At 40.7% G+C, this 26171-nt stretch overlaps 1 protein-coding gene across 3 annotated transcripts in view; it reads left to right on the top strand.

Moving 5' to 3' along the window:
* The window catches only part of DOCK8 (dedicator of cytokinesis 8), a 225745-nt gene that overhangs the window by 163910 nt on the left and 35664 nt on the right, over positions 1-26171 (top strand). For all 3 annotated transcript variants that reach the window (XM_059073322.2, XM_067039548.1, XM_067039549.1), the window contains exons 27-35: positions 3569-3724; positions 5920-6059; positions 11930-12099; positions 15795-15937; positions 17842-18024; positions 18355-18487; positions 19454-19541; positions 24511-24607; positions 25992-26126. In XM_059073322.2, coding sequence (XP_058929305.1) covers positions 3569-3724; positions 5920-6059; positions 11930-12099; positions 15795-15937; positions 17842-18024; positions 18355-18487; positions 19454-19541; positions 24511-24607; positions 25992-26126 — 1245 coding nt within the window. The remainder of the gene's footprint in view (positions 1-3568; positions 3725-5919; positions 6060-11929; positions 12100-15794; positions 15938-17841; positions 18025-18354; positions 18488-19453; positions 19542-24510; positions 24608-25991; positions 26127-26171) is intronic.

Here is a 26171-nt window from a genome sequence, read left to right as displayed (position 1 = left end):
GAAAACTACTAGAGCTAGTCAATGAATTTGGTAAAGTAGCAGGATAGAAAACTAATGCACAGAAGTCTCTTGCATTCCTATACACTGATGATGAAAAATCTGAAAGTGAAATTAAGGAAACACTCCCATTTACCATAGCAACAAAAAGAATAAAATACCTAGGAATAAACCTACCTAAAGAGACAAAAGACTTGTATGCAGAAAACTATAAGACACTGATGAAAGAAATTATAGATGATACAAACAGATGGAGAGGTATACCATGTTCTTGGATTGGAAGAATCAACATTATGAAAATGACTATACTGCCCAAAGCAATCTACAGATTCAGTGCAATCCCTCTCAAACTACCAATAGCATTTTGCACAGAACTAGAGCAAAAAATTTCACAATTTGTATGGAAACACAAAAGACCCCGAATAGTCAAAGCAATCTTGAGAAAGAAAGACAGAGCTGGAGGAATCAGGCTCCCTGACTTCAGACTATACTACAAAGCTACAGTAATCAAGATAGTATGGCACTGGCACAAAAACAGAAATCTAGATCAATGGATAGAAACAGGATAGAAAGCCCAGAGATAAACCCATGCACATATCATGTTACCTTTGATAGAGGAGGCAAGAATATACAGTGGAAAAAAGACAGCCTCTTCAATAAGTGGTGCTGGCAAAACTGGACAGCTACATGTAAAAGAATAAAATTAGAGCACTCTCTAACACCATATACAAAAATAAACTCAAAATGGATTAAAGACCTAAATGTAAGGCCAGACAGTATAAAACTCTTAGAGGAAAGCATAGACAGAACACTCTATGACATAAATCACAGCAAAATCCTTTTTGACCCACCTCCTAGAGTAATGGAAATAAAAACAAAAATAAACAAATGGGACCTAATGAAAGTTAAAAGCTTTTGCATAGCAAAGGAAACCATAAACTAGACAAAAAGACAATGCTCAGAATGGGAGAAAATATTTGCAAACGAAGCAACTGACAAAGGATTGATCTCCAAAATATACAAGCAGCTTATGCAGCTCAATATCAAAAGAACAAACAACCCAATCCAAAAATGGGCAGAAGACCTAAATAGACAGTTCTCCAAAGAAGATATACAGATTGCCAACAAACACATGAAAGGATGCTCAACATCACTAGTCACTAGAGAAATGCAAATCAAAACTACAATGAGGTATCACCTCACACTGGTCAGAATGGCCATCATCAAAAAATCTACAAAAAATAAATGCTGGAGAGGGTGTGGAGAAAAGGTAACCCTCTTGCACTGTTGGTGGGAATGTAAATTGATACAGCCACTATGGAGAACAGTATGGAGGTTCCTCAAAAAACTAAATATAGAACTACCATATGACCCAGCAATCCCACTACTGGCAGTATACCCTGAGAAAACCATAGTTCAAAAAGATACATGTACCACAATGTTTACTGAAGCTCTATTTACAATAGCCATGACATGGAAGCAACCTAAGTGTCCATCAACAGATGAATGGATAAAGAAGATGTGGCACATATATACAATGGGATATTACTCAGCCATAAAAAGAAACGAAATTGAGTTATTTGTAGTCAGGTGGATGGACCTAGAGACTGTCATACAGAGTGAAGTAAGTCAGAAGGAGAAAAACAAATACCGTATGCTAACACATATATATGGAATCTTAAAAAAAAGGGGGGGTGGTTCTGAAGAACCTAGGGATAGGACAGAATAAAGACACAGATGTAGAGAATGCACTTGAGGACACAGGGAGAGGGAAGGGTAAGCTGGGACAAAGTGAGAGAGTGGCATGGACATATATCCACTACCAAATGGAAAACATAGCTAGTGGGAAGCAGCCACATAGCACAGGGAGATCAGCTCGGTGCTTTGTGTCCACCTAAGGGGGTGGGATAGGGAGTGTGGGAAGGAGATACAAGAGGGAAGAGATATGGGGATGTATGTATATGTGTAGCTGATTCACTTTGTTATACAGCAGAAACTAACACACCATTGTAAAGCAATTATACTCCAATAAAGATGTTAAAAAAAGAATAATTTAAATAAAAGATCTAAAACAAGCTTATTCAAATGTTTAAAAAAAGAAAATCTTGGGCTTCCCCGGTGGCGCAGTGGTTGAGAGTCCGCCTGCCGATGCAGGGGACGCAGGTTCGTGCCCCGGTCCGGGAAGATCCCACATGCCGCGGAGCGGCTGGGCTCGTGGGCCGTGGCCGCTGGGCCTGCGCGTCCGGAGCCTGTGCTCCACGACGGGAGAGGCCACAGCAGTGAGAGGCCCGCGTACTGCAAAAAAAAAAAAAAAAAAAAAAAAAAGATAATCTTGTGCTTTCAAATTCTATTAGCTGGCTTGACCCAACAACTTTGTGAGTGGCCATTAAGTGATGGGCATAAGACCAAGTTCTAATCAGTTCAATTTGCTGGTGTCCCCATTGGTCCAAAATCAGCCAGTAATGCACAATGACAAGAGTACGGGTTCTGGTAAATGTCTTTACACAGAAGTCATATATTCTGTTTGTTCTATAATACATAATGGTATTCATTTGTTTCCAGTAACTGTCTAACTACAGATTCTATAGGCAAAATGCCATAACACAATGGTTTTTCCTAAAATGGCTGAAAATATGTGCTCATTTAAATTGTATAGTTTATAAAACTGCTCTTAAAGTGCATGAAGAGGAAGCATGGCCATGTGTAAGGATGAGATGCTTGGTTTCTTGTGCTGCAGCAGCAGAGTATTTATAATGATATATTGAGAGGTAGAAGGTCCATCAAGACCCTCCTTTCCTTACTTTGCCTTAAGAGAAGCTGTCTTTGAGTCACAGCCCATAGAGTCTCAGTCCTTCAATTGTCAACCTACCTGAGGGAAGCAAGAGATCTCTTCCAGACTGTCACCTTTGCCAGCTTTTCATTGCTTATTTCAGGGTTGGTTTGTTTAAGGGAAGATTTTTCCTGGAAACTCTTCCATCTTTCTCTTTCTTTCTCCTCTACTTCCTCCCTCCCACTCTGGGGCAAACTCCTTGGCTGTTATGCAGGGACTACATACTTTTCTAAGTAATTTGATGCCTTCATCTAGGGAACTCGTTTGAGAACTTCCCAGGGGGACCTTTAATTAGAAACCACAAAAGAACACTTGTGGCATTGAAGTCATCCAGTCCTATTCCATTAATTTTGTGTGGCCCCATGTAGGGTCAACTCCTTTCATTTAGTTTCTCAGACACAGTGGGATTTTTGTGAAATTATATTGTGTTACACTGAAGACCTACCTCCAGATTATTTTTAACACAGGCTTGCCATGGTATTAGAGATTTGACAAGGGTGGAAGTCGCAGTAAGCATCCTTATTTCGCACAGCTGTTAGACTAGAATCATTAAAGGGAACAGTAATGGATGAAAATTTACTGGGCCTCCCGGTAATGCAGACTTTGCCATCTGTTGCCCTGTCCCATTCGTTTTTATAAGATTGATTGCCTTAATCTGGGGAGAAAGGATATTTTTGTGTCTGTCAACCTCAACTCCATTCACCTTAAACACCTCTTTTCTCTTCTCATTTTTCTTCCCAGCTGTCAGCCAAGCTCAACAACCTTCCAACGCTCATCTCCATCAGGCTAGAGTTCCTGAGAATTCTCTGCAGCCACGAACATTACCTCAATCTGAACCTCTTCTTTATGAATACCGATACTGCTCCAGCATCTCCCTGTCCCTCCATATCTTCCCAGGTAATCGGCTAACTGAAAAAATTGTTTAAGCTATTTCATTGAAATAGCTTAGCTTAGTCATTTATTCCTGTAAAGATTCGTCTTCTTAATTAGAAGAAAAATTGCGCTATTCAAGCCAGATCAATTGATACAGATACACACAAGTATGCTACCCATGTTGTGCCATCTAACTAATCATTTACAAGCTATGCGATTGTTTTCTTCCTAGGTCCAAGGATCCCTGCTGAGGCCAAGTAGAGCAAGGGATGCATATGCACTATGAAAAATGTGTAATTCATAGAAAAGTCACAGATCTTCCTTTGTCTGACAATCATCTTTCCACTCTAGCTTGACAGTCTCCTTTGCTCACTTCCCTTTTCCTAAACCTCAACACCATAAAATTTAAGAAATGGCAGCTTCCTTTATATTGATTCCCAAATGATCTAGTAGTGGATTTTAATATGGATATTATATCTTTGAACGATCCTAGAACTTTCTGCTGATTCTGCTTTAGAATGGAATTCAGCACAAGGTAATTCTACCTTGAATCATATTCCAGATAATTTAGCTCTTGAAACACTAAAAAGATCTCATTGTAAACTAATCAAATGTTCTGTTTTATAGAGATTGTATTTCTAACAAGTCTTTTTCTTCATCAGCCCAGAAGAGTAACACTTGTATTAAAATTTAGAGATGAGGCTTTGACTGACATGGCCAATCTTTTTTTGCAGAACAATATTTTGCAGGTTAAGTTTGGTGGACCCCAGATTCTACAGGATGTTAAGAGGTATTATGCAAATACAGAATTCCAAAGACATATCCATTTTGAAAACCCTGTGTTAACGGGTTTCTTTGCAGTAGGCCATCCAAGAGTCTCTAACTTGTTCATATAAATTATAAATGCCTATGGGGTGGGAGAGGAAATAGGAGGCTGTGTATGATAAGCAGTGATTCCCAATATGACTGGACTCTGGAAATCTTTTTTTTTCCTCCATCGATGATTCGGGGGACTAGTGTCCTCTAGAAAAACTTTAAAGAAATACTGTTTAATAGTCACATTCCAGGCTTCCCTGGTAGCACAGTGGTTAAAAATCTGCCTGCCAATGCATGGGACACGGGTTCGAGCCCCGGTCTGGGAAGATCCCACATGCCACGGAGCAACTAAGCCTGTGAGCCACAACTACTGAGCCTGCACTCTAGAGCCCGTGAGCCACAACTATTGAAGCCCACGTGCCACAACTACTGAAGCCTGGGCGCCTAGAGCCCGTGCTCTGCAACAAGAGAAGCCACCACAATGAGAAGCCCGCACACCGCAACGAAGAGTAGCCCCTGCTCGCCGCAACTGGAGAAAGCCCGTGTGCAGCAACGAAGACCCAGTGCAGCCAAAAATAAAATAAATAAAATAAAAATAAATTTTAAAAAAATAGTCACATTCCATTTATAGGGAACAAATCAGTAGCTCAGAGCAGCAGGCAAGATATCTTCTTCTTAGGTTTTCTTTCTGATGCATATTCCTTGAATACTAGCCCAAAGGAGAAGGCTTGTCTTAATAATTTTTTTTAAAACTCTTAGCTATTCATGCCAAATGACATGATCCAGATGTGCACTGCATGACCATCTTCCTGTGAACTGGGAAATAGCTGACTGACAAGCAGCTGTTCCAGACGTGCCAGCTCTGCCCTGGGTCCTCTCCCACATTCCCCTTCTGACTGCCCCAGCCTCACCAAACTGGAAAGGCTTTCCAGAGACATTTTGGATTCTCTTAGTGACATATAAAGTATGCCCCCAAGATAAGAACACAGGAATTGCTCAGGACTGGTCAATCTGACACTTCCCTGGCTGACGCTGCTTCTGGTTTCGAGGCCAGCAAAATTCAGAGAAAGTATGTGAGCCATATTCAGAAGTGTAACAGGAGCCTTAAATAAAGGTGGCAGTTTGTTACAAAGGAATCACCTGCTCACAGCCATAGCATTGGATGGAGTCCCCGTTTCCCTGTCCAAATGTGATCCTAGGGTTTTAATCCTCTTTGCTGGGAAAGCAGAGTGAACGCTCTAAGTCTCAGTTTCTTCATCTGTCACATGGGGACACAAGCGGTACCTGCTTCACTGCATCATGCCTACAGAGCCTGGCCATAGCATGTGCTCAATAAATACTAGCCGTCATTATTTTAATTCCAGTTCTTGTCACTCATAGAACTGCTCCTTGCATTTCTATAGAACTCCAGCTCCTGCTCCAGTTTCCAGGACCAGAAGATTGCCAGCATGTTTGATCTGACACCAGAGTACCGCCAGCAGCACTTCCTCACTGGGCTTCTCTTTACCGAGCTGGCCGCCGCCCTGGATGCCGAAGGGGAAGGGTATGTTTCAGACATTTATAACAGAACACAAAGAAAAAAAAAAGGTGCTCCTTCCTAAAGTTTGCAGTTCAGCCTCTCTTGCTTAGCGAAAATCTCTGCCATTCACCAGTTCCAAAGAGTAGTAGTAGCCACGTTTAGAGAAAATGCTGCTATAGGAATGTGGAAAGGCGTGGGGTAGGGAGAGAAACCATAAAATAGCTCTTTTCAACCTCCTATTCTTTGAGAGGAAGTGCTAGTTCTACTAGGTTTCCCAGGGATGCTTGATTCATGAGCTCCTTAGAAACAGGAGCACTATTTTTAGTGCGTGCCTTGGGTGATGTGTGCACACAGAGGCAGCAGCCAGGTGCCATTTGGATCGGTGCTGACAAAGGAAGTGGCCACTGATGAGAAGGTAATTGCCCCATTTCCAGATTAGGTTTCTTGCAAAAAGACCTTCCCAGTCTAAGAGAGATGCCACAGGTCCAGGGTTTACACATCCTTTCACCGCTTATAAACCTGATCACCTATAGGCATGTGGCAATATCTGGACTTGAAGTCAATGAACTGGGACTTCTGTTCTTTCCTTCTTTTCCTCTGCTCCATAAGCCCAAAGGATCAGACCTGACTGGACAGAAGTAGACAATGCCTTCCACAATACTACCCGTTCTATTCAGCAGTTACTGAATGCCTACCATGGGGCAGACATAGTTGAGTGTTGGAATATATCAGAGATATTTCAATGCACAAAACAGACAAAATCCCCTGCCTCCAGAGAGCTCACCATTCAGGGTCTCAAATCCAAGGAGCCTTAGGATTGGAAAATAATTTAGGTTCAGCCCTTTTGGTGTTCACATGAGGCCCACAGAATTGAAGGAACTTGCCAAAAGTTACCTAGCAGAGCCAAGTCTGGAGCCATGGTCTTGAGAGTCCCTCCTCAGGGCCCACCCTCCTATACCACATCATCTCCCTGCCTGGGAACCTACTCCTACAATGCCTACATTCTTCCTTCCTCTGCTAAAGAAGTTTCTGGAATAGAGTACACTGACTAATGGCAGCATGGCTATATGTTATAGATTCTTGTCTAATTGGAAATTCTCAAGTTCTCTCAAAGTGCTTATAATTTTGTGACAAAAACAGGACATCCTTGTATGAAACAGTTGCAGGAGCACAAGATTGTGTAACTTCAATAATAAATGTGTCCTAAGCTCTTTGCCCATACTGATATTGCCTAAGTGAATGTGGGTCTCTGTCGCCCAGCAGGTCATTGCGGGAAGTCTGATGTTCTTAGCTCTGAATTCTGCCTCCTTCCAGAAATTCAGGTGCCAAGTGTATCCTTAGAGAGCTTCATTTTCCAAGGCTTCAGTTTCATCGTCTTCTCTCAACCCTAACTAAACTCCTCTCAATTTTCTCAATAGAACTTTCTACTCTGTAGCTAACATAAATTTCCACAGCAACACAAAGTGCCCTGACAAATATGCTGAAAGGCGCTGAGAAGGAGGCTTATGCACAAAGGAAATTGCCTTCATACACACACACACACACACACACACACACACACACACATGCTTTGTCTTAATTGTCCTTTAATAGCACGGATTTACGTGATTTCTAAAAGTGCTCTTTAGTATTTACATAAACGGTAGTTTCTATTTTCCATTTCTCTTCTAGTGAAATGTCTAGGGAAACAGCCTTTACATCTGTTTTGATTCCTCCTAAAATTGTTGCTGTTATTTTAAATACTAACAACAGAGTAGAGTATGTTCAGAAACCATGATATGATTATGTTCAATCAGGTAGGTACATTCTTCACACGTGTACACACACACACACACACACACACACACACACACGCACAAATACACACAAGGTACCTTTTCTACCCCCCAGAGGAAGCTAATTAAGAGTGTCACTCCTTTGGCAACACAGTAATCCCTGATTGCGGCATTGTCAGTTACTCTCCTGGAGAGTCATTAAAAATACCATCACGGACTTTACCATGTGGGTAAAAATCTCAGAAACATCCTTTGACAATATTTCCTTTTGATCAGTACTTCCTTTTGCTGCCAATGTAATTAGTAGACTCACCAACACCTGCCCATATGAGGTGCAAGGCCAGTGGGACACATCTCAGTACCTGAACTCCTGAAAAGGAGCCACAGGTCTAGTTTCTAATGGATCTCTCTGGAACCCCCCTTACCTGGGGGTATCCACAAACATCCACATATCATTAAATCCATAGTGGTTTTCAAGAATGTGGAAATTATCTAGCATCTTTGTGTTATGCTACCAAATGTTTAAAGAATTAATTCCAATCCTTCACACACTCTTCCAAAAAAATAGAAGAGGAGAGAACACATCCCAGCTCATCCTATAAAACCAGCATTACCCTGATGGCAAAAGCAGACAAAGACATCAGGAGAGAACTGCAGACAAATATGAATATTGATATAAATATCCTCAAAAAATACTGGCAGACTGCACCCAACAGCATATAAAAAGGATTGTACACCATGGCTAGGTAGGATTTATCCCAGGAATGCAAGATTGGTTTAGCATCTGAAAATCAATTGATGCAATACATTATATGAAGAGAATAAAGGATAAAACCCACTCAGTCATCTCAATAGGTGAATAAAAACTGAGTGAAGTAAGTCAGACAAAGAAAGAGAAATATCATATGATATCGCTTATATGCAAAATCTAAAAAGAAATGATACAAATGAACTTATTTACAAAACAGAAACAGACTCCCAGACTTAGAGAACCAACTTGTGGTTACTAGGGGGGAAGGGTGGGGGGAAGGGATAGCTGGGGAGTTTAGGATTGACATGTACACACTGCTATATTTAAAATGGGTAACCAACAAGGACCTACTGCATAGCACAGGGAACTCTGCTCAATATTATGTAACAACCTAAATGGGAAAATAATTTGAAAACGAATAGATACATGTATAAGTATAACTGAATCACTTTGCTGTACACCTGAAATTATCAAAACATTGTTAATCAACTATACTCCAATATAAAATAAAAAGTTTGAAAAAAAGCATTAGACAAAATCCATTAACTCTTTCTGAAAAGAGACACTTCACACACCCTTTAGGAATATATGAGGATTTCTCCAACCTGATAAAGGCATCTGTGAAAAACCCACAGCTAACATCATACTTATTGGTGAAAAACTGAATACTTTCCTTCTAAGGTCAGGAGCGAGACAAGAATGTCCACTCTTGCTTCTTCTATTCAACATTGTACTGGAAGTTCTACTCAGAGAAGTTAGACAAAAAAATGAAATAAAAGGCATCCATATCAGAAAGGAAGAAGTAAAGCTATCTCTATTCACAGATGAGATGATTTGTTTATAGAAAATCCTAAAGAACCCACTAAAAGAACTATTAAAGGTAATAAATGACTCACGGACTTAGAGAATGAACTTATGGTTACCGGGGGGAAGGGTGGGAGGGAGGGATAGACTGGGAGTTTGGGATTGACGTGTACATACTGCTATATTTAAAATAACCAACAAGGACCTACTGTTAAAAAAAAAAAAAGAGGTAATAAGTGAGTTCAGCAAGGTTGCAGGGTATAAGATCAATGTACTTATTGATATTTGACAATATTTCTATATTGTATTTCTATATTTCTGTATTTCTATACTCCTGAAATGAACAATATGAATTTTTTTTAAATTCCACTTAAAGTAGCATCAAAAGAGTAAAATTTTTAGGAATAAATTTAACAAAAGAAGTACAAGACTTGTACACTGAAAAGTACAAAACACTTTAGAAAGAAATAGAGAGATCTAAATAAATTGAGAGGCATGACATATTCTTGGATCAGATAATTTAATATTGTTAAGATGGCAATACTCCCTAAATTGATATACAAATTCAGTGCAATTCCTCTCAACATTCCAGCTGGCCCTTACAGAAATTGACAGGCTGATACTAAAATTCATGTGGAAATTCGAGGGACTCCAATATAGCCAAAACAATCTTGCAAAAGAAGAACGAAATTGGAGGACTCACACGTCCCAATTTCAAAACTTACTACAAAGCAAAAGTAGTCAAGACTGTGTGGCTCTGACATAAAGATAGATCTATGTAAATTAATGAAATTGAATTGAGTCTATAAATGAATCCTTACATTTATAGTCAACTGATTTTTCAACAAGAGTGTGAAAAAATAGTGTTCTCAACAAATGGTGCTGGGAAAACTGGATATCCACATCCAAAAGAATGAAGTTGGACCCCTATCTCACACCATATACAAAAGTTAACTCAAAATGGATGAAAGACCTAATTGTAAGTGTTAAAACTATAAAACTCTTAGATGAAATCTTAAGGGTAATCTTCATGAAATTTGATTAGGCAGTATTTTCTTAGATCTGACATAAAAAATACACCCAGCAGGCTTCCCTGGTGGTGCAGTGGTTGAGAGTCCACCTGCCGATGCAGGGGACACGGGTTCATGTCCTGGTCCGGGAAGATCCCACATGCCCTGGAGCGGCTGGGCCCGTGAGCCTTGGCTGCTGAGCCTGCGCATCCAGAGCCTATGCTCCGCAACAGGAGAGGCCACAGCAGTGAGAGGCCCGCGTACTGCAAAAAAAAACAAAACAAACACCTGGCAAAAGAGATAAGTTAGACTTCATTAAAATGGAAACTTCTATGCTTTATAGGACATCATTAAGAAAGTGAAAAGACACCAAACAGAATGGGAGAAAATATTTGCAAATCATAGATCTAATAAGGGATTTGTATCTAAAATATATTTTTAAAATCTTATAACTCAATAATAAAAGAACAAATAACTCAGTTTTTTAAAGGGCAAAGGATCAGAATAGACATTTCTCCAACGAAGCTATGACCAATAAGTACATGAAAAGGTTTTCAACATAATTAGCCATCAGGGAAATGTATATCAAAACTAGTTAAATACCACTTCTGTCTTAGTTCCTTTAGGCTGCTATAACAAAAATATCATATCTGTGGCTTATAAGCCACAGAAATTTATTTCTTACAGTTCTGGAGGCTGGGAAGTTCAAGGTCAAGGAGCTGGAAGATTCAGTGTCTTGTGAGGACCCACTCCCTAGTTCACAGATGGCCATCTTCTTGCTGTGTCACCCCCATGGCAGAAGGGGGCAAGGGAGCTCTCTGGAGTCTGTTTTATAAAGGCACTAATCTCATTCATGAGGGCTCTGCTGTCATGACCTAAAGCCCTCCCAAAGGCCCCACCTCCAAACACCATCACATTAGGGATTAGGTTTCAACATATGAATTTAGGAGGCAGGTCACGAACATTCAGTTCCTAGCACCTTCATACCCACTAGGATGGCTGTAATACAAAAGATAGATAATAACAAGTGTTAGCAAAGAGAAAATAGAACCTTCATATACTGCTAGTGGGAATGTAAGGTGATGTAGCCACTGTTGAGAACAGTTTGGTGGTTCCTCTAAAGGTTAAATATAGTTACCAGATGATCCAGTAATTCCACCCTCAGGTAGATACCCAAGAGAAATAAAAAGCCTATAACCACACAAAAACTTATACACAAATACTCATAGCAGCCTTCATAATTCATAATAGCCAAAAAATAGAAACAACCCAAATGTCCATCAGTTGATGAATGCATAAATAAAATGTGATCTGACTATGCAATGGAATATTATTCAACAATAAAAAGGAATGAAGTACTGATTCTACAACATGATGAACTTTAAACATCACACTAACAGCAGAGCCAGAACTAGAACACAGGCAGTTTGTCTCTGGATTCTGTATGCTTCTACCCTACTTTGCTTGGTTTTCATGTCGTCACCCCATTGTTTAGGAGCATTCTGGTCAATCTCACTTCACTATAACCTTTGGCTTTTTGTGTGGTGCCAATAGGATCAGCAAAGTGCAAAGGAAAGCTGTCAGTGCCATCCACAGCCTGCTCAGTTCTCACGACCTGGACCCACGTTGTGTCAAACCAGAGGTGAAGGTCAAAGTTGCTGCCCTCTACTTGCCTTTGGTTGGTATCATTTTGGATGCTTTGCCTCAGCTCTGTGACTTCACAGGTAACAATGCCTTCTGTTTCCTTCTGTAGATTGATGGGAGCTCTTGCCAAATGCCCCACTAAAATGGGGTTTCTGTTACTAGCTCCAGTGCTGATATGCTTGTGTGAGCAATTCCCAAAACCAGTGCTCTCCAGACTTTTTTAACATAGGCCCCAATAAGTGTATTTTTTGTTGTTGTTGTTGTTGTTGTTGTTGTTGTTGGCGGTTCGCGGGCCTCTCACTGTTGTGGCCTCTCCTGTTGAGGAGCACAAGCTCCGGACATACAGGCCCAGCGGCCATGGCTCACGGGCCCAGCCACTCGGCGGCATGTGGGATCTTCCCGGACCGGGGCACGAACCCGTATCCCCTGCATCGGCAGGCGGACTCTCAACCACTGCGCCACCAGGGAAGTCACCAGTGTATTTTTTTTAAGGCAGGTAGCCCTGTATATGTTTTTCATTTAGAAATTGTTTGTTTATTCATTCACTCATTGGTCTGCTGGTATATGATGAACATTATAGACCATACACCACAAAGGATAAGATAATAACAGAATTATTTCTTTTGGAGATCGGTGCTCTAATGCCTTGAAATAAAGTTGTTCCTTTTTTTTTTTTTATGAGCTTTTAAGGAAAGAAGCAGACTCAAATGAGTCTAAACACTTGTACCATGAAAAAAAAAAAAAAAAAGGCATGGCATCTGACACTATTAGGAGATTCTACCACAGCAGAGGAATTTTGCCTTTGGCACTAAGAGGCTCATTCTAAGGTTGAAAGTCAGTATCTCCCACTTGGCCACAAGAAGAAAGGATAGATTGTCTGAAAGGCCTTTGTGTACCTCCTGAGTTTACTTGCATGTTACTGTGTGGATTAGGGAATGTAGACAAACAAAACTATCCTTTCCCAAAAAGAGCGCCTTACCTGAGACCTGAGAAAGACAAGCCAATCTACCTACCCTCTCCACAGCACACACTCACACACACACAATCTGACCACTTCAGAGTGGTTCTTGCTTTTTCCTCAGCAAAGGGAAGTTCTTAAAAATTACCTTGCTTGGGGCTTCCCTGGTGGCGCAGTGGTTGAGAGTCCGCCTGCCAATGCAGGGGACACGGGTTCATGGCCCGGTCTGGGAAGATCCCACATGGCAGCTGGGCCCGTGAGCCATGGCCACTGAGCCTGCGCGTCCGGAGCCTGTGCTCTGCAACGGGAGAGGCCACAGCAGTGAGAGGCCCACATACCGGAAAAAAAAAAAAAAAAAAAAAAAAAATTACCTTGCTTGTTCTCTCAACTGAGGAAGGATCCCAAGGAATGCTTATTGAGTCCAGCATTCTTGGAAGCAATCATGCTTGGAATCTTAGAACCATCCATGTTTTCTTGCTTCCTCCAAATGCAAAGTGTCCTATGTGACTAAATTATTTCTAAAATCCTTGTGGACAATTCTTTAGCTCATAAAATGAGGAAAAAATGGGCAGGGAAATTACAGAAGCCAGCTTGGCTGCAGGGTGAGGTGCATGGAGCTTCCTGCAGCAGTGCCTGACTGGAGGGCAAACGCAGAACAGAGTTGTGTTCAAGATTTAAAGATACAATTCAGAGCATGGCAGATGACTTGCAGACCATTTCTAGGATTTTGCCTGGACATTTCAAGAAAGTTTCACTTGACCACCTGTGATTTGTTTGTTCCCAAAGCAGGGAATCACATTAGCATGCATTATCCTAAGCTTCCTTGTTGATTAGAATTTTCCAAATCAGTGCCTTGGGATCAAAACTTTTCAGCACTTGGTCTTTGAGCCTTTTAAGGCTCAATGGTTTCTTTGCTTATGCACTGAACTTTATAGTCATGATGTAGCTGACAAGTGGGAAAACAGTATAAGTATTCTATTATTAGAGGTAGAATAGTGCATCTGTTACATATGAAATCTTTCGATTGATAAACTAATAAGAATATAGTATATTTTTTTAAAAAGATACAACTGAATTCAAATTCCAGCCTATTTATTACTATATTTGACCTTTGGAAAGTTCCTCAGCCTTTTAATGCCTTCCCTTCCGTTCCTCGGTTGTAAAAATGTGATAACAATGCCTATATCTTAGGGTTGTGATAAAGATGAAATGAGAGAACGTCTATAAAAGCATTTTGGCAGCAAATGTTTCTGTACTCTCCTCTCCTTGTCTTGTAACCATGACCCTATGCACATTTAGGGAAAATGAAAACGTATCCTCAAATTAATCCTGATAAAGTTATCAGGTCTTGAATAATTGCCACATGCTCTTCATTTCACCATTTGTTTAATAACTCAACTGACTTAAAAACAATAGTGAATTATTATTTTTAAAAATTGAGTTGTGTTTTCATGAGTTTGGCAGGTGAAAATACTGTTGACACTAGTTTTTATGAAAAATTGAAAGTCAAAATACTATAATGTTGACAGGTCTAATAAAATCACAAGTTTTTAATGGATCAGTCATACGTGTTTTAACACACTTTCCTCAGAACTGCTTAAACAAATATTAATACTTTCTGTGTGTATGATTCATAATGGTCTTAAAACAAGCCTTTTAAATGGTGGGTCCTTATTTTGTTTGCATACATCTAGACCTATGTATAAATATAGATACATCTATATTACCTGGATACAATAAATTAACATTTATTTCAGGCATTCAAAATTTAATAAATTATTGCTGAATTTGGGATAATAGCTTGTTATTCTATAAGGTACTTGTTTAATTCTGTAATTATAGGTTCCTTTCTATTTGGTCATTATTTGAAATATAAGAATGAAGTAAAAATATCATATTACAGAAAAGTGTTATGAAAGCTTTGAAATTTTTTTTCACTGTTTGAAAAATTAACTTCTAACCTAATCTTGTGCTATAGCAGATAAATAATGCTAAATTTCAGGTTTTAAATTACTGTGCTGACCTTAGTAACTAAGTATCAGTCACACATGGGGCAGTGGGTAGGGAACATAGGGTAATACCATCTTTGGCTTGATGGCAAGAAAGATTTTTTTAAGACTTTATTTTTTAGAGCAGTTTTGGGTTTATAGCAAAATTGAGAGGAAGGTACAGAGATTTCCCATACACGCCCGGCCTGCACACGTGCATAGCCTCCCCATTATCCGCATCCCCCGCCAGCGGGGTGCATTTGTTACAATAGATAAACCTACATTGAGACATCATAATCACCCAAAATTCATAATTTACATTAGGTTTCACTCTTGGTGTTGTACATTCTAAGGGTTTGGACAAATGTATAGTGATATCATACAAATTAGTTTCTCCGCCCTAAAATTCTTCTGTGCTCTGCCTATTCATCCCCCCCTTCCCCCAACCCCTGGCAACCACCGAACTTTTTACTGTCTCCATAGTTTTGCCTTTTCCAGAATGTCGTATAGTTTTGAATCACACAGTATGTAGCCTTTTCAGATGGGCTTCTTTCACTTATTAATATGTGTTTAAGTTTCCTCCTCACCTTTTCATGGCTTAATAGCTCATTTCTTTTTAGCACATTGTTTGGATGTGCTACGGTTCATTTATCCATTCACCTACTGAAGGACACCTTGGTTGCTTCCAAGTTGTGGCAATTATGAATAAAGCTGCTATAAGCATCCATGTGCAGATTTTTGTGTGGACATGTTTTCAACTCCTTTGGGTAAATACCAAGGAACATGATTGCTGGGTCATATGGTAAGACCAATAGTATTTTAATTGCAGCTGCAGATGCCCGCAGTGGAAAAAATCGTACCAGTGGCTCAGATGAAGAACAAGAAGGGACCAGTGCAATCAACCAGAATGTGGCACTAGCCATAGCTGGGAATTTTAATTTGAAGACAAGTGGAACAATGCTGTCTTCCCTGGTATGTTGGTGCACAGACTTCTCCCGTTTATTTTTCATTTTGTGTCTTTTCCCATCCTTTCATGGGCTTGTTCCTAAATTCATCCACCAGAACCCAGCATAGAGCAGGCAGTGAGATTTCTGCCTCATTGCTTGACGCTAGAAAGAATCATTGTGAAGCTAGCAGTTGAAAAGGGAGATGGCACAGTTGAGGCAGCGCACAGTCAGGCAGGGTTCTGGGAACAGCAAGAGACTCACAGATCAAATTCAGGCAGTTTCAGTGGTGCTAAGTTCAAGGCTCAGAAAACCAAGAAAGGTGAACTTGAAAAACATGAGATATTGCAAAGGAGATCAAACCAAGGCTCCCTCAGGTGAGAGGCTGGCACTGTGTTTATTCTATGTGTATATTATTCATTCTGTGTCTGCCTTAAAAAAAACATTGAAGGAGGCCGGTCACTTGGTAGGGTGTGTCTTAAACTTCTTCAGCTTTTCTAGATCCCCAGAGAGCCCAAGCAGAGTTGTTTGGCTCTGTCCTTTTGCACAGATGCTATGGGCTTGAAGAGGGGCTCGTGCAGGAATACAACCTCTGATTCACTTGAGGTGGGATCTACCTCTGTCCCTTGCTGAGCTCTGACAATCCTTTTGTCAAGACAGCGCTGCATCCTCCAGCTTAATTTAACTTTTCATTTCAGTGTAGCGTTCATATCTGCAGAGAACTCAGCTCAGTTCTTTCCTGGGAAGGCAGCCTCTCAACCTAATTCTGCTTTGCTGGGTGACTTTCTTCTCTTCCCTCCAGCACTCCCCCATTCCCCACACACCCCCATGAGAGTTGAAGGACAAGAGGTAAAAAAAGAGAAAAGAAACACTGGAGAGTTGACATCATTCATCCTACAGTTGAATAAATATGGCGTGCTTTATGACCTCCTCCACCTTCCTAACTTCTAACCAAAGTTAGCTGCCTGAGGTGGTGTGTGCCTTTTACATTGTTGTTTGTCTCCAACAGAGAAATTCAAAAGCCCAAGAACCTTCACCTCTTAGAAGGTATTTCCTATGAAGTTATAATATTGTGTGTATATTCAATACATCTAAAGATTTCACTTCTTCTTGTGGCCAGACTCAGAGAAACTAAAGTTAAAGTAATTTCATAAGCCCTATCATTCCCATCCAGACCTACCATTCCCCTCACATATTAACTAATACCTCACTGCAGCTTCACCACTACATTCCGTTGGATGTTAGCTATGCCACGTGAGTCACGTATTGTCCTTTGTGTTGATTGGATGAGTGACAGAAAGTGGGTTCAACACTATGAAATGAACACTGCAGCCAAAGTATGAAAGCAAACAGCCTGAGCCCCTACACCTCCCCTCAAGGAGAGCATAAATTGTGGTTAAAGTCCCATTACAGAGGCCTCCACTGAATTATGCACTTGATTAATCTGCTGAGCAGTTCACGACCCTTATACTTTGGACTCTGACAAAGAAGCTAAATCTTGAACAGTTAGGGTATTTCGGGAAACCAGCCAGGGTAGTTCTCTGCTATAAGTCCAACCCTGCAGTCGCCAGCTTGAAGGAGAAATATAATACTTGAAGATCTCACAGCTGGGAAGGCCCTGTGTATCACTGAGATTGGGTTGGGGGAGGGCATGGTCAAGGTCCAGGGCGGACCACCAGACCACACTGCTCCTGAAACAGAGGGTGCCCTGGCTGAAAGCCTGGTTAGTATACTGCCCCCGGGCCAGCCCCTTTGCAAAGCAGCCCAGCTCAAAAGAACACGGCCTCCCCAGCTGGAGGAAGGCAGAGTTCCCGGAAACATCCCCGTCAAGGAAAAGTCCAGTTACTGTGTCTTAGGAAATAGCATCCCTTTCAATGTGTCTGCTGCTCAGCCTCTTGCCCTACGTCGATCTCCCAATCTGCCTGCTTCCAGCCCTACAAGCAGTACAACATGCTGAATGCCGACACGACCCGAAACCTCATGATTTGCTTCCTCTGGATCATGAAAAATGCTGATCAGAGCCTCCTTAGGAAGTGGATTGCTGACCTGCCATCAATGCAACTAAACAGGATTTTAGATCTCCTTTTCATCTGTGTCTCATGTTTTGAATACAAGGTATCGCTCAAGTTCTATCCTGTCTTGTCACTGTTCCCTTCTGTTTGGGCAATGGGGGCATCCTTAACTTTGTCTTATTTCTGTATTAAAGTCCATAGCCTATTTGTATATCCATAACCTATCTAGCTATGATAATTCCACCAGCAAAGGATCTCTTCCTTCTGCAGAGAGAACCTCATTCCTGTTAACAGGATTTCAGCCTTCGGGGCGTGTCTGTGTAGCACATGTCCAAACTGGCTGATGTCACCATGAAGTGTTCTGTCTTTAGGATTCTCCCCATGAACAGAGATCTAACCAAACTTAATGTGCCTCTGCTTCTGTCCGATCCAGGGAAAACAGAGTTCTGACAAAGTCAGTACCCAAGTTCTGCAGAAGTCGAGGGATGTCAAGGCCAGGCTGGAAGAGGCTTTGCTCCGTGGGGAAGGGGCCAGAGGGGAGATGATGCGGCGCTGCCGGGCTCCAGGTGTGTTGGTTCGGCCCTTCCCTGCTGTCAGCAGAGCTTTGTACCCTTTGTGGGAAGGAGTGTCCTCCCCACATGATGAGTAGACACCATCACTTCCTTAAGATGTTATGGTAATAGAGACAAGCAGCTTCTGGGATTCTGTGCAAGATGTATGTGATGTTAGCCCCATTCCTCTAAGGGAAAGTTCCTTTCTTGAGATCACAAGGACCCTGGAAATGTCCTCAAATGGCATCTTCTGTTTAAAACTTGTTGGTGGTAAAAGGTCCCGTCCAAGAATGTGAGTCATAGGATGAGATTAATGGTGTCTCCCTCAAGGCTGACACTTCTCCCCGGGATATTTGAATAGTCTGTGTAGATAGTTCTACTGGATAGTTCTGGTTCCAAGATCATCTTCTCAAATCATGCAGGGCACTATTAGAATGGATCCAATCCTTGCAACGGTCTCAGAGTGTTCCAGTCCTCCAGGGATCTCACCACATTAGGAATGATCTCCAAAAAGCTGAGCTCTTCTCTGTAGGATAGAGTGAAGTGTTCAGACACCCTCAGTCTTATTCACCGTGCTCAAGAAAAACAGAGTGACAGCTCCTTCTAGCAGTGGGACACCATGGTAGGGAACTTGGAAGGAGACGAGCTTTTTCAGTGGTGGTTGGACACCCTCATTCAACACAAACACTCTCCTTTTCAATAATTCAGGGAGAACCCCCAATTTCACTGGAACCCTGTGTTCATGAGAAATGTGCTTGCTGACACTCCAGAAGGGCAGGTGTTCTTCTAAGCTCTAGCCTGTCAATCAAAGAGCAGGTCAGCCCAGATTTGGTTGTGGGCTTTGTCTCCCGCCAGCACCCAGCATGGATTCTAATTAGCCAGAGAAGTGATGCTGAGTCCTCTCAGTTGAGCTTGTTACGGAACTTCTGGTTATCTCGCTACTGCTAATCAAATTCCTGTCGTGCATTTCTTAACTCCTAGGGAATGACCGATTTCCAGGCCTAAATGAAAATTTGAGATGGCGGAAAGAGCAGACACATTGGCGGCAAGCTAATGAGAAGCTAGATAAGTAAGTCACTCAGCAACTTTGTGCTACTTTTACCTAAAGTTCAAAACTATTTTTCCCAGGCTACTTGTATTACTGAAACAACTACATCCTTCCAAGGGTAAGAAAATGAAACATCATTATCTGTGTAAATTCAGTTCATCCGGGGACCCAGAATAATTAAAGGTATAAAGAGTTATGATTTCCAGCCCTTAAACATTTATCACACTGATAAGCATTTAAAGAAAACTAGTATTTACCAATCTTAGCTAGCTTAAGAAAAGCTGCTGATGAGGCAGGACAGGGTACCCAGGACCACATCATTTCAATCCGTATTTACACTCCAGAAATGTGTACAAAGATGTATATTCAGGGACATTTATGTCAGCATTCCATAAAATTGTAAAAAAACTGGAACATTCTTAATGCTTAAGAATAGGGAAATATGTAATGAAATATTAGATTGGCATTTAAATGTTTTCAAATCATCTTAATGATATGGGAAATGCTTATGATATAATGTTAAGTGAACAAAGCAGAACAGATACTTGTTTTTAGAGTATAATCTTAAATCTCCAGCTACACATAGTAAATACATTTTTAAAAGACTGGAAGGAAATTTACCAAAACATTAACCATGGTTTTCTTTGGGTGTTGAGAATATGTGTAAATGATGTTGTCCTTTTTATACTTTGCTGTGTGTCCTACACTGGATGTGTATTATGATATATTATCAGAAAACAATGCTAAAATGAAATGAAAGAAGAAAAATCCTGCTTGGATTGCAATATATGCTATATACATATTGCTATATGTGCAACAATTTGGACATATGAGTGCTAAAATGAAATTGAATAGATAGCACATATCAGCTGCTCCTCTAAGCAACAGGTAGCCTGATGAATCCTAGGGTTCACTGGCAAAACATTATATGGCTAAAGACACCCACCCCCCCACACACACACACACACTTGACAAGGCATAGGTAGGGTATCCCCATGATGTATAAAGCACCCATCATAAGGAGGGTTGGGAGATGGGGCAGACTTGAGTAGCAATGTTGTTTTGTAAATAAATATGTTACTATCTTGGTTGTTACCACAAGAATGAATCATTCTGGCTCACTTATGGGACTTTTGGGAGTCAAATTTATTTTAAAACATTAAGGAGGTAAATATTTTTATTGTATGTGTTACTCGCACAGCCCTGTTGTGGGTCTTATGAATAATATCCATTTGGTTTGGGTATTTTATGCTTGTTCTATGTTCCCTGAACTGATTTATAAAATATTGGTTCTGAGAGTGCGTAAGTTCTAGTTCAGGCAATGAAACCCGCCCCCCGCCCTCCAAAAATTAAAGAAATATTGTATGTAGTTAGTTGCCACAGAACTGCTTGGGTGGTTGGGCCATCTACTCCATGAGATTAAAAGAAGAGCCTAACAAAGCATGTTTGCCTGGGCTGTGTGAGTGGATGTTTGGGGAAACCTTTCCTTTTAGCTGCAGAAACAACACAATACTGAGACTTTCCATGCAGGATGCACCAAACCCCTCCAGGTCAAGTCTCAGCCCTGAGCTATGGAATGGACTGCTCATAATCAGAGCTAATGATTCTCATCTGATCATCTTCAGGGGTGATTTTTTAAAAAGAGAAAACATAGTAAAATTGTAACTGCTAAATTACGCTATTTGGAAAAATTTTGTAATTATAATAGTGGTGTCTTTTACCTTTTTCTTTCACATCACTTTTCAATTATTTTGGCTCTGTTTCTTTTAGAGCAGTCATTTTCAACCTGGGCTGTACATTAAAATCACCCGGGGATCTTTTAAAATCTCCCAGTGCCCAGGTGTACCCCAGGACAGTTAGTTTGGAATCTCCAGCAGCAGGACCCAGAAATCAGTATGTGGTGAAACTTCCTAGGTGTTTCTTGTATAGTCACATTTGAGAACCATCGTTTTAAAAAAATGGCTTTTTAAAAATCAAATTAGTAGTGGTGATGGTTGCACAACAAATATGAATGTAGTTAACTGTACACTTAAAAATGGTTAAGGTGGTAAATTTTGTGTTATGTGTATTTTACCACAATTTAAAAATTTGGAAAAAAAAATCCAGATTAGGTCACTCTAGATCTGCACTGTCCAGTACAATATCCAAGGTAGTACTATAAGTGAAAAATATATGCCAGGTTTTGAACTTAGCACAAATAAAAGAATGTAAAATATCTCATTAGTAAGTTTTATTGTGATTACACATTGACTATTTTTTGATATATTGGGTTAAATAAAATATATTAACATTTATTTCACCTGTTTCTTTTTGCTTTTTCTGGTGTGGCTACTACAAAATAGAAAATGACACATGTGGCCCCCATTATGTTTCTCTTGGATAGCTTTGCTCTAAATCTAAACCTCCAGTAAATTAATAAAAAGTAGCTTTTAAATTTTACTTATTTTACACAAATATTGTCATTTGGAGAATGAGGAAAAAATGTAGAGCAGCTTGGGACCACAGAGCCTATCCTAAGCGTGAAAACATTTTTTTTTAATTAAAAAAAATGTTTTTAACATCTTTTTTGGAGTATAATTGCATTACAATGGTGTGTTAGTTTCTGCTTTGTAACAAAGTGAATCAGTTATACATATACATATGTTCCTATATCTCTTCCCTCTTGCGTCTCCCTCCCACCCTCCCTCCCTATCCCACTCTTCTAGGTGGTCACAAAGCACCGAGCTGATCTCCCTGTGCTATGTTGCTGCTTCCCACTAGCTATCGGTTTTACATTTGGTAGTGTATATAAGTCCATGCCACTCTCTCACTTTGTCCCAGCTTACCCTTCCCCCTCCCCGTGTCCTCAAGTCCATTCTCTAGTAGGTTTGCATCTTTATTCCCGTCCTGCCCCTAGATTCTTCACAACCATTTTTTGTTTTTAGATTCCATATATATGTGTTAGCATACAGTATTTGTTTTTCTCTTTCTGACTTAATTCACTCCATATGACAGACTCTAGGTCCATCCACCTCACTACAAATAACTCAATTTTGTTTCTTTTTATGGCTGAGTAATACCCATTGTATATATGTGCCACATCTTCTTTATCCATTCATCTGTCGATGGACACCTAGGTTGTTTCCATGTCCTGGCTATTGTAAACAGAGCTGCAATGAACATTGTGGTACATGACTCTTTTTGAATTATGGTTTTCTCAGGGTATATGCCCAGTAGTGGGATTGCTGGGTCATATGGTAGTTCTATTTTTATTTTTTTAAGGAACCTCCATACTGTTCTCCATAATGAAAACATTTAAAACGCAGGGAAGGGACTTCCCTGGTAGCACAGCGGATAAGAATCCGCTTACCAATGCAGGGGACACAAGTTCGATCCCTGGTCTGGGAAGATCCCATGTGCTGAGGAGCAGCTAAGCCCGTGCATCACAACTACTGAGCCTGTGCTCTAGAGCCTGCGAGCCACAACTACTGAGCCCACACGCCACAACTACTGAAGCCCGCATGCCTAGAGCCCGTGCTCCACAACAAGAGAAGCCACCGCAATGAGAAGCCCATGCACTGCAATGAAGAGTTGCCCCCACTCGCCACAACTAGAGAAAGCCCACACAGAGCAGCGAAGACCCAACACAACCAAAAGTAAAAATTAAAATTAAATTAAAATAAAATAAATAAAATTATGAAGGGAAATATTTATTCTGAGCCTTTGATGGTTATGTAAGCCATAGCAATGCCCCCATCACTGGATGAAGGGGACTCAAGCACAGCTAAGTGATTATCCTGGACCAAGAGTTTTGAGCTCATATCAGGATGCCCCAACCCCTATGGCAACACGTTGGCCACTGGGACATCTTGGGAAAGTTAATTCTTCACACTTTCCTTTCCTGGCCACTATATTTAGGAGATACAAAATGTCTCTTTCCAGCTTCACTTGGATTTTATGAGAATGGATAAATTAATGCATAAAATGTTCTGATTCTTTAAAAAGGAACCTAATAGACAAGCAGCACCAGGTAATTTCCCATTCCCTCATGGATAATAACCACTGACGTCCAGCAGGATGTTAGATGGCCTGCCCCACAGGAATGCAACCTTGCTTCCCATTGGAAAAGGACAAAAGGCCCATACTTGACTGTGTAACCCCAAGACAGTCTTTGGAAAGTCAAGACACTGATTCTTCCCTGACCCAGTTCTGAAACATCATCCTTTCCTAATCAAGCAGCATCGCAATTAGCCAAATTCACATCACACCCAGTCTCACCTCCTCTGGCTTGTTGCCGAGGCTTCAAGAGGCTCAGATCAGGAGATGGTTCTCATGGGTGAGATGCAAGAATGACCCTGAAGCTTTAAGCACCAATCTGATTGGCTGACCTAATTGCTAGTAATAACCAATAATTGCTTTTTTACCCTTTTTGTTATTTTTATAATTGTCGTCGTTATTCATAATAGGGGGGATGGTGATGGCCTGGAGGCTTTACCTAGAAAGCCTTTTTAACCAGACACCAATTACAGGAGGCACCTATATTCCTTAGTTACCAGTAACCAGCTGCTTTGGTTTCACTTCAAGATTGACTCTTCAGGGCTTCCCTGGTGGCGCAGTGGCTGAGAGTCTGCCTGCCAATGCAGGGGACATGGGTTCGAGCCCTGGTCTGGGAAGATCCCACATGCCACGGAGCAACTGGGCCCGTGAGCCACAACTACTGAGCCTGCGCATCTGGAGTTTGTGCTCCGCAACAAGAGAGGCCACGACAGTGAGAGGCCCGCGCACCGCGATGAAGAGTGGCCCCCGCTCGCCACAACTAGAGAAAGCCCACGCACAGAAACGAAGACCCAACACAGCCAAAAATAAATAAATAAATAAATAAAATTTAAAAAAAAAAAAAAAAAAGATTGACTCTTCAGAAGATTTCTTTACACTTGGAATATAGATTACCATCATTGGGAAATGGCCAGATTTGATATGCACTTTAATTTGACCTCTTTTTGTTTCTTAGAACAAAAGCAGAGTTAGATCAAGAAGCTTTGATCAGTGGCAATCTAGCTACCGAAGCAAATTTAATCATCCTCGATATGCAGGAAAACATTATCCAGGTGAGGACAACAAACACCTGATCTATCTATTCAACATGAATATGTTTACTAGAATTTAATAAGGAATTCTTTATAGAAAATTGTGAAAGAAATAAACGTGATATGAAATGCTTTTTGTTTAAATGAAGTTGGGAAGTTTACCATTTACGATAGTGTCCACCTTACAAATTCCAGAGATACTTACCGAACATCCTTCTGGATTCATTGACTTGAAGCTTGCTTGGAAAGAGTTAGGTGCTTGACAGACTGACTCTCGTAGTTAAATCTGCCTGCACATGTGCAAAGTTTATAATGTGGGTGCTTATAGTTCAGTATCTAGAATAGAGGTGGTAGGGGGTTTTTTTTGATAGGTCAACTCCATTTGAATTATGGTTGATGACTGTATGGGAGCTAAGATTATGACTGGGTTAGGTAAAAGGAGTGCTAAGTGTGATTAATGATGTCTGTTTTGGACACAAATTAGTGAAGAAAAATCATTTGTACCATGAATTTGCCATACCTGCTGCAGAAAAGTGTTATATCAATGTGAATTTTATAGTAATACAATTCACCGTGCTAATTTCATTTTCTAAGTGAATGCTTCCACAAATTCTCAAGACATTTAGGTGATAATGGGTTTTTAGTTAACCTGAAAAATGAGTCCTTACATGTTTCCAATGAAAAATCATTTATTAGAGGGCTAGAAGAAGAAATATTGTTGAAACATAGTTGAACTTAGTAATCCAACTTTTAAGTTATCTTTTAAAAAGTGATTATTGTACAAAAATAAAGACCAAAAGTATATGGTACCTTTGATAAATACTTGGTATCAAATATTTGGCATCACGTTGATTATATCTTTATACAATACTGCTTTGAGTGCTATATTCTTAACCCCAGTCCTCAAAATGTATTTGCACTTTTCAAAGGAAGCTAAAACTTATTTATCATTGTCTTTGGGGGCATTAGTCCTGCTGCAGCTGATAAATAAGCTTCTATTTAGAAACATCACTGCCATAAGCAGCCCCTAGTGTAATGGGAAGCCCACAATTGTGGTTTGAAAGCCCACAAGAAAAGCTGTGCCTTGTATACAAGGAAAGAACATTCCAAAAGCTGTTGCCCAGGGTTGGGGGAAGGTGTACCTTATAACTTGGTTTAGCAGCCCAGAATTAGGCATAAATCCCAAATCAATTGGGAGTTTTGGAATAAAGTCATGTGGAAATAGGTCTTCAGCTCTCCTGGTAGTGGACGATGTACGGGGTGCTTTCCCAAACCCTTAAGATCACAGACGGAGAGAGATGAAACATCAGCATCACTGCTAATTGCCAAGAGCACTCACCTGTGTCTTCCGCCTCAGTTCATGGGCACAGCACAGGGATTCATTGATGCTGTTCTGTTCCCCCAGGCAAGCTCGGCTCTGGACTGTAAAGACAGCCTGCTGGGAGGCGTGCTAAGGGTCCTGGTGAATTCTCTGAGCTGTGATCAGAGCACCACCTACCTGACTCACTGCTTTGCGACACTCCGTGCTCTCATTGCCAAGGTAAACATGGGACACTTGCTTTCTTACTCTTAATTAAGAGTTAAG

Source organism: Kogia breviceps, chromosome 8, assembly GCF_026419965.1.
Source record: "Kogia breviceps isolate mKogBre1 chromosome 8, mKogBre1 haplotype 1, whole genome shotgun sequence".
NCBI lineage: Eukaryota > Metazoa > Chordata > Mammalia > Artiodactyla > Physeteridae > Kogia > Kogia breviceps.
The sequence above is the reverse complement of the archived record's forward strand: the minus strand, read 5'-3'. Positions and strand labels throughout refer to the sequence as shown.